The sequence below is a fragment of the Rhea pennata genome, unplaced genomic scaffold, assembly GCF_028389875.1.
Source record: "Rhea pennata isolate bPtePen1 unplaced genomic scaffold, bPtePen1.pri scaffold_32, whole genome shotgun sequence".
NCBI classification, from domain to species: Eukaryota; Metazoa; Chordata; class Aves; order Rheiformes; family Rheidae; genus Rhea; species Rhea pennata.
In genome coordinates this window covers 3,910,920-3,922,685 of record NW_026907679.1, presented here as the reverse complement: position 1 = coordinate 3,922,685, position 11,766 = coordinate 3,910,920, and the positions used below count along the sequence as shown (strand labels likewise).

General features: G+C 50.8%; 1 protein-coding gene across 1 annotated transcript; it reads right to left on the bottom strand.

Annotated features, from left to right (window-relative positions):
• Positions 1-5,468: 5,468 nt before the first annotated feature.
• On the bottom strand, positions 5,469-6,317 carry LOC134154592 (olfactory receptor 14A16-like). The gene has a single exon (XM_062601267.1). It carries the CDS (start codon positions 6,234-6,236, stop codon positions 5,469-5,471), a length of 768 nt encoding a protein of 255 aa, XP_062457251.1. The 5' UTR covers positions 6,237-6,317.
• Between the last annotated feature and the right edge of the window lie 5,449 nt (positions 6,318-11,766).

Sequence of the window (11,766 nt, the reverse complement as noted above, 5' to 3'; positions counted from 1 at the left end):
GAGGTCACCAAGAAGGAATTCCTTTAAAGGCAAAAGTATAAAGAAGAAAAGATAAGCAGGCGCCTGTAATTACTCACAGGACAGCATCCCGAAAGGGAGTCAACACAACAGATAAGCAAACACCTGTGATCACTCACAAGGAGACAAGACAAGATAAAGAGATGGAGGAAGACTACAGCCTTCCTCTTCTCGACCACCAGAGAACTTCAGATGACCCCCCCCCCCAGAAACTCACACATGCGCAAAATGCACCAGGATATTACAACGTGTCCCAAAACTAGCAGACTGTAAGAGGGGACTGTATGTGAAGGAGGTGCGCGCCGTTGGCGGAGCTAAGACTCCCCAGCCGCCCAGCGCTGTTTTGCTTGTGGCTGCTTACTTAATTAAATAAATTACTCACATGATTTAACAAAGTCTCCGTATGAATTAACCTTCAAGAGAGTAACTTATGACAGAGCAGCTCTGCTGAAAAGGCCCTGGGGGTCCTGGTGGGCAGAAGGCAAAATATGAGACATTCATGTGCCCAGGTAGCAAGGAAGGCCAAGGGTGTCCTGGGCTGTGTGAACAGGAGCACAGACAGGAGATTGGTGGAAGCGGTGACCCCTCTCTATTACTCCCTCCTTTAGAGCAAATGTACACTACTGCATCCACTTTGGGGCTCCTTGGTCCTAGAAAGATGGTGATAACTGGGAGCGAGTTCAGCAGAAGGCCCCAAAGGTGGTCTCAGAACTGGAGCACTATCTTTGTGAGTGAGCAGGGCTTGTTCAGCCTGGAGAAGAGATGCCTCTGGAGGGACCTAATAGCAGCCTTCCAGTACCTAAGAGGAGGCCCTGAAGAAGATGAAGCAAGGCTATTTATCATGGTCCAGGCTGCAAGGACAAGAGACAATACCTTCCCATATAAACATCCCATCCCAATTCATTCGTCCCCATTGGCCCTGGTTTTGTTTGTTTTGTACCCTCACTTTGTATTTCTGAAATGATTGCCCTGTTAAGTCCTATTTCAGGCAGGAATTGCATTACATTAGAACATCTTTTTATTACTTGTGCTATCCTGTGATTCTGTTTGTTGTTACCATCTAAGAGGTACTACAAGTTAGGGTAAGCCATCTGCACACACACATTACGAGCTGGCGCACGAGAGCTACATTCTGGAGGACCTTGAGAAATTTGTGGATTTGGCCAACAGAAACTTTGTGAAGTTTTACAAGGAGAAGGGATAAGTCCTGCACCTGGGGCAGGATAACTCCATGCTTCAGGGCAGGCTGGGACCTTATAAGGAGAGAAGCGTCCCTGAAGAGAAGGACCTGGGTGTTTTCAGAAGTGCTACATGAGCCAGTGAGGCACAGTCATTGTGAATAAGGGCTGCATGTCGAGGAGTGTGGCTACCCACACAAGGGGAACCATTATTCCCCCTCAGCTCAGCCCTGGGTTGACAACAGTTGGAGTAGTGTGTCCCAGGGTGGGTCTCCCAGGCACTTGATAGTGGGAAACAGTACAAGAAAGGGAAAAAGTCAGAATCTGCAGCTTGGGAGGTTCAAACCAGACATCAGGATGAACCAATGTCACTCGAAGAGTTGTGCTGTGGTGCTATAGGTCACCCAGAGGGAGTCTGAGATCAGCCCCTGGCTCTGTGTTTCAAGGAGCAGCCAGTGGGGACAGGGAGGCATTGGTAAAGGGAGGGAGATCCCAAGGCAGGAGCAAGGTGGGGGAGCATCTTGGGTATCTGCAGTCTGCAGGCACCCAGCAGCAGGCAAGGGACAGTGCAGGACCGCCTGTGGTGGAGAGAGTCAACAGCACTGGCATGCTGAAGAGCCTGAAAGAGCAGAAATCTTTTTTCTATAGCTGTTGTCTCTATCACTGAGGCCTACCAGGAGACAGCAGCGCGTCATTTTCCCCTTACCCCCTAGGGGACCCCAGCAGCTGCCATGTCATTTCATGCACTCAACATTGCACACCTCCACCTGCTCCACTGCTCCCCGCAGCAGCCCTGACCAATGCATGGGGGAAACGATCTCCCTTCGCAGGAGCTGGCTGTCTGCGATCGGCCATTTTGCCTGATAAAACACATCAAGGGTTGACTCAGCATCAGAGCCACCTGCTCATTGTCTTTGCCTACCTATAATGAGTGGCCTCCAACTTTCTGCTCTAATCAGCCCCCAGGGAGTCTTTCTTGCTAACGGCCCTCAGTGGGACCCATTAATGCTGTGTGTAACTTTGGGCTCTGCTTCTGAATTTGTCTTTTTGAAGGTTTTGTTCAGTCTCCTCTCAGTAGCTGAGGTTGGTGGACTCAGCACCAAATACACTATGTGGCTTATTAAAATGTAAAAATCCCTGAGGAACCTTTTCTCTCTCTGTAATTTTCTTCTAGTCTTGTATAGCTAATTGCAGATGTTTCAGGAGTGTAGCGGAAAGATGGAAAATGTAATAGTATGAAAACATTTTTTTTTCTTTTAAATTATTATTATTATTATTATTATTATTATTACACTTACAGAATTAGTGACAAAAACACTCTACAGCTGATCTCAATCCAGAGTGTTCCCTCATGAAGTCAGGACACGTAGGAAAAGTAGTGTCCCAGAGGTCAGGCATTGCTCAGTCAGTCTTCATCTCCATCTCCCCAACCCTGCCATTGCTCTCTCAGTCACCAGAGACTTCCATCATTCTTTTTAAAGCTAATTTTCTTCTGCTGAAGTCTGCAACTGAGTTGTACAACTCATATGTTCCAATTCCCACCTGCAAAGGAAACTTAGACAACTACCTGCAAGTAGACACAGAGGTTTGTGGTGAATTTTTAATTGTAAACAAAGAAAGACTAAAGCATAATAGAGTTTCAAAAAAACCCAATACACTAGAGTTTCAAAAAAAAAAAAAAAAAAAAAAAGAAAAAAACCACCCCTCAACAGCATACTAAGTCTGAGCTACCTCCAATGAGACCCATTTCCCACAAGAGATAGCCTCACTAGAAATCTTTTGGACTGATAGTAAATGGTAGATAGAAACACAACTAAGGACTTGGCTAGAGGGAGAGACGTCTGAAAGATGGATCAAGGTGGAAACTCCCTGAAGTGCAGATCAGCAGTTCAGTGTCTGAATGAACCAAGAATAAGGGAAGGGGGAAACTGGAAGCAATAGGAAGTTACAACGTCCCAGCCAGCATGCTGTAAAGGTGATATTAGAACTTGTCCATTTGATCAGGGCATGTGGAAATAGAAGAGAGAACCACGCAGCTCCTGGGGGTCCTGGGCCTTACTGGGGGCCATGGTGCTCTTGGGGATACTGATGGCACTGTGCTTCTGTACAAAACTCTGTGCCGAGACAAGGAGGAGCAGGAAGGTTGGTTGTAGGGATGTTCCCAAACTCCAGCAGCTGCAGAGGTGGGAGCTGGTCACCTCACAAATTTCTGAATAGGCCAAAATGCAGATCCTGAGGCACTGCACTGCCTTACAGGCTCTGCACTGGAGCCTGGGCAACATCCCTGCAGCATGTGGGTATGTCCCGAGAAGCCCAGAACAAAAAATATGGGAGATGCAGGGAGTCAGGGCTGTACAGTCCCTCAAGAGAGCCAGGGCACTGGGGAGAGGAGGGGGGAGGATGCAGGGTACCAGGGAGAAGCATTGTCCTGAGGTGATGCTGGAAAGCCGAAGGACCAACTGAAGAGGAAAATACCTTTCCGCAGGCTCAGCTAGAAGGAAATCTGGGCAAAATTCATGGGTAATGGGAGAATTCCCCCAGGTTTGCTGCCTGGCCTTGCCCATGACTTTGGTCCTGAAGAAAGCCTTCCGATGGATGTGTGATAAGGACATGTTTACTGTTTTCTGGCTTATGATCAATATTTTAAGGACCCCAGACCCAGCTGAGGACTTCTGAAATGAACGAGCCTGCTTTGATGCCAGTGCAGGAAGGCTGCGTCCTGCTCCATATTGTCCTACCTCCTGCTTCTACGAGGACAGCAACCCACAGCAGAAACACATGATTTTTGGAACATAATTGGGATGAGGAGAGGGGAAATGTCCCAGCTCTCTCCCTGGCTGTGCCATCTCCATGGCAGTGACCTGTGGAGCCCCCTGATGATACAAGCTGAAGTCACAGTGGGATGTGCCGCACCACAGGGAGGTCTCCCCAGTGACAGGGCAGTGCCATCACCTCCCTGAGAGTACCCAGGGACCAGGTGGGCACTGCTCATGTGCCCCCCAGTGCTGCCCTTCGGAGCTGATCCAGGGTGAGGAGTGGGGACAGGAGGGAGCAGGAGCACATTGGGCTGCTTGTTCACAGGCAGAGGAGCAGGGACACATTGGAGAGGAGCTGGTGGCCTCCAGCTCCTCTGGCCAGCCCCTCTCCCCAGGACAGCACAAGAGTCCTGACCCCAGCGTGCCTCAAGCAGCTCCAGTGACAGAGCAGCCTGCCTCAAGCTGACAAACATAGAAACAGGTCTTCATTTATTCCTCCCCACAAACACATCCTTGTTCCTTTGGTCTTCTCCAGAGGTGTCTCTGCTTCCCAGAGAGCCTTTCCCCAGGTGAGTGTGTCTGTGCCAGCCAGGCTATCCATTCCTGTATCGCTCCCCTGGGCTCCGCACAGGACCCTGGGCTGGTGGTGCTCCTCTGCAGGGCAAGGGGGCAATAGAGCCCCAGGGTGACTCTGCATTGGACATGCTGGTCAGGGCAGAGCCAGCTGTATCAGCAACACTGCAGCTGACAACCTCCTGCCCTCGCCAGAGTCTGTGGCTGCGGAGGATGGATGGAGCAATCACAGGGCATTGTACATTGCTCAGCATGTGTTCAGAGGCGTCATTAGACCCAGCCCACTCCCTCTCCCCAGACTGAAGAGCTCTCATTTGATGCATTCCTTGGTTTGGCCCTTTACCTGTGGGTGACTCTACTCGGCTTCAGGAGTCCTCACTCACTGCACATCGCAGGCACACGCTGCCCTTGGAGATGCCCTGTGCTCTCTGGGTGGCTCCATATTCCCTTTCCAGAAGGATAGGCATCTGTCACCAGCCCTATAATATGTGTGACAGTCCCCAGCACACACCCATTGACCACTCACCCTGTATAGGGACTCTGGGCACTCACAAGTGAGGGCTAAATCCTCCCCACATTCCCTCACACATCACCCCAAAGAGCTGAGACACCTTGGCCCATGGAAATCCCAGGCATGGCAACAGGGCCTTCCTGTGTGCAATTCCCTGAGCACATTCTTGGCTTCTGCTGAGGAAGAATAGCCCAGCCTTCAGGCACAGTAGTAAGGAGATCCCCTTTTATTACAGAGATGCTACTTGAGAGTCCAGCTCTGACACAGTGATAGGAAGATTTACAGAAGGGCTCTGGGTCACGCAGCGGGGATTTGTGACTCTGGAAAAGCAGCATGAATTCAGACATTTGTACTTAATTTCAGAGAGAACTCCCACAGCACAAACGTTGCCTGAGGTAGACTGTAAGTGGCTTGTGAGGAGAAATGGGCAGCTCATTGCTGCTGAACTAGTACCAGCTGAAATAGTTTCCTCACTGCCTCCTGGAGCTCCTTGTTCCTCATGCTGTAGATGAGCGGGTTCATGGTTTGAGGTACCACGGAGTACAGAACAGTCAGCACTAGATCCAGAGCTGGGGAGGAGACAGAAGGTGGCTTCAGGTAGGCAAACAGGCCAGTGCTGAGAAACAGGGAGACCACGGCCAGGTGAGGGAGGCACATGGAAAAGGCTTTGTGCCGGCCATGCTCAGCGGGGATTCTTAGTACAACTGTGAAGATCTGCACGTAGGACAGCACAATGAAAATGAAACAGCCAAACATTAAACAGGCACCAACCCCTGTAATCCCAACTTCCCTGAGGTAGGAGTCAGAGCAGGAGAGCTTGAGGATCTGGGGGATTTCACAGAAGAACTGGTCCACTGTGTTTCCTTGGCAGAGTGGAATGGAAAATGTATTAGCAGTGTGCAGCACTGCACAGAGAAACCCACTGGCCCAGGCAGCTGCTGCCATTCTGACACAAGCTCTGCTGTCCATGATTGTGCCATAGTGCAGGGGTTTGCAGATGGCAACAAAACGGTCATAGGCCATGACAGTGAGGAGAGAATACTCTGCTGAAAACAAGAAGACAACCAGGAAGACCTGGGCAGCACATCCTGAGTAGGAAATTGCCCTGGTGTTCCAGAGGGAATTGGCCATGAATTTGGGGACAGTGGTGGAAATGGAGCTGAGGTCAAGGAGGGAGAGGTTGAGAAGGAAGAAGTACATGGGGGTGTGGAGATGGTGGTCACAGGCCACAGCTGTGATGATGAGGGCGTTGCCCACAACAGCAGCCAGGTAGATGCCCAGGAAGAAGGAGAAGTGCAAGAGCTGCAGCTCTGGTGTCACTGCAAGTGTGAGGAGGAGGAAGCCGTTGAGGGAGCTGCTGTTGGACATTTGCTCGGCTTTGGTTCAGGGCACTGTCCAAGGAGGAAAAGGAACAGACAAGTCAGAACAGGCTTCTCTGAGTAAAGCCCACTGCACTCCTCATAGCACTCCCCCCACATTGCTTCTCTCCTTTACCTTGTTCAGCTTCTTTTCTGACCTGTGGTTTGTGCTTTGTGTGTAGTGCCAGGGCCTCTGCCCATGGGCCCCAGAGGAGCCAGCCCTGCTCTGTGCGGGGACACAAATGGAGGTGTCAGACTGCCCTGTGTGTTTGCTGGGGATACCTGGGGATGGGCACCATGAGCTGAGTGAAGGGAAATCCATTCTGGTGACCGGGGAGGAACATTCTCTTTTCAGCACTGAGAGAGATGAATACAGCACTCAGGGCAGCTGTGTCTGAAAGCCAAGTTTGTTGTGAGGGATTCATGTTCCCCAAACTTGCCCTCTTGAACAAGGGTGTCTGTATCTGGATCAGTTGCACCAGCTTCCATTCCAGCAAGGAAAAGACACAGTGCAGAGAAGGCAAGGGCTGACCCAACCCTTCCTAGACATCTCTGTCCCACTGAGACGGAATCTGCCCTCACACCAGTTTACCATCTTCATTCTTTCTCTGGACACTGTATTTGAGTGGGAAGTCGCTGCCTCCTTAACCCCAGAGAGCAGGAGAGCAAGAACTAAACTAACACAGAGAGGTGAAGAAACAAGGAGCAACAAGGTGATGCTCCTACCAGAGGGAAAGCAAGGAGCGAGACACAGATAAGCACTCATGAAAGCTCACGAAAGTCTTCACCCTCCTGAGCACACCACTTCCCAGATGGCAACATCGCAGGACAGTCGCTCTCGGCCCCTTTGACACACAGTGGAAATGGGCACACTGCAGGAGACATGCCCCTACCCTCTGTAGGAGTTGTGGCTGCTGAGGAGGGGGCTCATGCCCTGGACCCCCCGACCTTGAGGGTAGGGGCTCTGTAGGTGGTAGAGCAGACACAGGGGGCTTAATTAGAGGAAGCTATCTGCAATGAAGGGGAAGACAGGGAGATCTCCAAATTGTCCCCCCAACACACACACACGCACACACATTTATGCTTCCAGTTTTCTCCCATTCGCTGATCATATCTTAACCACTCAGAGCTTTTCCTCCTGGGAGCTGTCTCTCTCTCCCATGTCTTTTCCCTGCCAGCACTCTGCAAACAGTAGGTAAATGAAAGCACAGACTCAGCAGAGACCTTGTCTTTAAGGTAACCCTTGTCCCTGCCTTGACTGTCCTCTAGAAAAGGCCTGTTGGACATATTGTGGGGGTGAGCTGGAGCTGAGAGCACTCCTGACCCACGCAGCACCCTCTCAGCTGGAGAAGGAACATGCACTGCTGAGGGTCACTCCTCTCACCTGGAGCTTCTTCCCACAGCACTGTGGGGAGCCCCCTGGGCAGGCTGAGTACTGACCCTCGCAGGTGGCACAGTCTCTGCCCTGGACACACAGGACTCTGGGGTGCAGGGTCACTGTTCTGAGTCACAAACCTGGGCAGATCTGGCTGCACTCCCTGGCTTCACAGCCCTGCACCGTCCCATCTTGCCCCATCCCTCTGGCTGTACACCAATGAATGCCTGCTCTAAAGCACCACCTACTCCACACAAGAGAAGCTGGGAGAGCTGCCCTGAGAGACCCTTTCAGCTGTGGAAGGTTCCAGCTGCAGAAGAACCTGCCAGGAACCACAGCAGCAATGTGGCCCTGCAGCCAGAGACTTACTGTGTCAAAGGCTGTGAAGATCTCTCCCTGTAGCGAGCTCTCAGCTGTCCTCCCCTTCCCAATCATCTTTAGCTTCTGAGTCACTCATCTCATCCTGGTGCCTGCAAGCAGTGCCTTGAATCTTGCTGCTCCTTTAAGAGGAGCTGCTCCTGGACACAGGTGTCTCTCTGCAGTGTCTGCCAGGTTGCCATGGGCTCCTGCAGTCCCAGGAGTAAGGCCCAGCTCAGGAGCAAAGATCCAGCTGAAGACATGACTTTCTTTGGTCCTGCGCACCCTCGTGATGTTCCCAGGGCTGACAGTTCCTGCAAGGTTGCAAGGTCACCCTGGAGAAATGTCCACTGAAGTAGACTAAAGTCATCTCCGGTGGTCCCTGTCTAAACAGCAGGGGGAGACCTAGTCCCGCACTGCAGTTGATCTCATTGGAAAATGGTTATCGGTGAGAAGGGGAAATGTCCCACCCTAGAAAGTTTAACTCCTACCTCATAAGAAGACAGGACACCTACATCATTTACTTGCTGGGACTGACTTGGAGGAGTTAGTCTAATCCACCTATGCTGTTGAGAAGTCCCTGGGTTGGAGTGGGATTTAGTTCCCTTCTGCGTGCTCCACAAACTCATAGGGCATGGGATTCCCCTTGCCCAAGTTTTGAGGTGCACAATATGCTTGCTGCATGGGAGCTTCTTGTCTAAGCTGCCATTGTAATTAGTGGAGAGGGAGCATAGGAGTCAGCTGTGCACCAAGAAGTGCCTTCTCACATCTGAGGTGCCAGAGGTGGTCCAAGGCATGTGCCACTGTCTGCCTACACCTGATGGAGCAACTATGAGACCCACATCCTTCTAGAGCGTCAGCTGGCGACCAGGTGGAGATTCTCCTTGGCCATCTGAAAGGATACCTGCTGCAAGAGCTCCGCTCACTTTGAAGCCCAGACACATGCAGATCCCAACACTGCAAAGACCTCATGTAATTCTGTGCACACACTTGATTCAATGCAATGGCAAGAGGCCTGCAGGGCCATGTCAGGTGCAGGGCGTGCAGCACAACCACCATGTTTCTAGCAGGCACAGCACAGGACCTACAGGAAAATCATGCCCTTTGGAGAGGTTGCTGGGCAAACACCCCGTGGCACCTTGGAATTCCTACCTCTTCCCAGATTCCCACCACTGCCTTCAGACAAAGTCCATCCCATCTACATCCCAGCATGCTGCAATGATGGAAGGCACATCACGCCGAGGTCTCCATACATATGTCTATACTCTCCTTTCTGCAAACCTTTTCTGATTCCCACTGATATGAACAGGGACTGTGCTAAGGATGCAACCACACCACGGCTTGATTGCTGGCTGTGCAGGCCCAGGGACTTTCCCAATGGCGCCTTGTCCTTCCTGGACATCCAGTCATTCCATCACAGGGCCTAAGGCCAGGCCTAAAGTCATGGTGGGCATCAAATACCTCTCCTGCCACAGCTGCACAGCTCAACTCTGTTTCTGCCTGGCCTCGGGTACTGCAGGGTTTACTGTCTTAGTGGGCGCCTCATCATTACATCACTACTTGCTATCTCTGTCAGCAGGTCTCCGCTTTGAAGTGGGACCTTTGCATTTGGTGTCCTTGGCTCACAGAGACAAGTCTGTGCTCAGCCCTGGTGCCACAGCTGAGGCTCTGCAGCCCAAAAGTTTACAAAAGCACAAAGCCTGGGGCAGAAACAGCAGGAACTAGTGATGCCCAGGCTGTCACAGAACTGCCACATTTTGAAGCACCCTGAGGAAGTCTGTGGATCACAAACCCTGATTCTCATGGGGAGACTTTAAGCTCCCTGATTATCAGTGGGAGGATAGTGCAGCAGAGGTCAAACAATCCAGGAAGATTCTAGAAGGCTTGGAGGACAATTTCCTAGCACAGCTAAGCCGGATATATAAACAAGGGTGATGCTTTCCTGGATCTGGAACCTGCAAACAAGGAAGGACTGATCAGAGATGACCTGCTCAGTGTCAGCCTTGCCTGCAGTGGCCCTGAGTTAGTGAAGTTCCAGATCCAGAGGGGAATAAGGAGGAAGAGTGGCAGAGTCCAGACTTTGGATGCTAGAAGAACAGACTTGACCTACTGGAGGGACTAGTAGGGGTGTCCCATAGGAGGCAGCTTCGAGAGGCAGTGGAGCTCAGGAAAGCTGGCAGGTCTGAAAGAACAGCATCCTCTGAGCTCAAGAATGGCCACACTCATGCCCAGGACAACAAGTAGCTATCTCAGGAGACAGGCAGCTGAACAGGAAACTCAAAGCTGAGCAAGGATTGAAAAAAATGTGGCACACAGGAATGGGAAGCAGGGAGAGGCTGCAAAGGAAGAATTTAGAAATATTGTCCAGGGAAGTCAGGAAGTAGATAGAAAAGCTAATGTTGCTCTAGGCAGACACTTGCAAGGGATGTCAACGGTACAAAGATGAGCTCCTATTGCTTGAGCAGAAGACAAAGAATAACAAGGGAAATGTTGGTGCATGGCTGAATGGGACAGGGAATCTGGTAACAGCAGATGCAGATAGGTCTGGGGAACTCCAGGCCTTTGCTTCAGTCTCCACCAACGAGGTCTGCCAGGCCACGGTGCCTGGAGTCAGGACTCCTGAGGAGAAAAACAACTAGCAGTACTTAAGGCTTGAGTCAGAAATTACTTGAAAGACCAGAAATGTATGGGATTGGATGGGCTGTAACTGAGGATGCTGAGAGCTGGCACTATCTTGCAAGGTCTCTCTTTATCTTCTTTAGGAGGTTATGGGGATAGGGGAGGTGCCAATGACTTCAGAAAGGCAAGTGTCACATTTAAAAAAAGGCCGTAAGGATACCTGGGGAACTACAGACTGTTCAGCTTTGCATTGATGAAGAGAATGTCCTGGAACAATGTCATGTTCTCTCTGACCACATTTCTGGGTAAACGAAGGAGAAAAGGGGGAAAGGGAACAGTCTGCATGGATTTCCCGAGCATAAATCATGCTTCACCAGCCTGATGGCCTTCTATGTTAACAGAATTGTATTTGTGCATGAAGAGAGAACACTGAATGCCAGATTCCTTGACTTTAGGGAGGCTTTTGACATTTTATCCCCTAGTACAAGTTAGGACTTCATGGTCTGAATGGGTGGATAAACAAATGGTCAAAGAACTGGTCGCATGACTGGTCTCAGAGGGCAGTGGTGAAGGGGTAGTATCTCCTTCCGGGAGAGACCTGTCCTTTTTAAACCTTTATGAATGGCCTGGAAGGAGCAACTTTCATCACATTCATAGGTGACTCCAAACTGGGTGAGGGGCACCAGTCTTATGCTGGAGGCCTGCCACTGAGAGGGCCCAGGACAGGCAGGAGGAATGGGCTGTCAGGAATCTCATGAAACCCAGCAGGAGAAATGCCAGGTCCTTGTACCTGGGCCACACCAACACCCTGCAGAGATACAGGCTGGAGACTGAGTAGACATGGAGCAGATCTTTGAAAAAGGACACGAGAATTCTGGCAGAGAGAAGGCAAAATATGAATCAGTCATGTGGCCAGGCAGAAAGAAGACCAACAGTATCCTGGGCTGTACAAACAGGAGTGCCTCCAGCAGGTCAATGGAGGAGATTATCCCTTTCTGCTCAGTACTTGTTATACAATTTG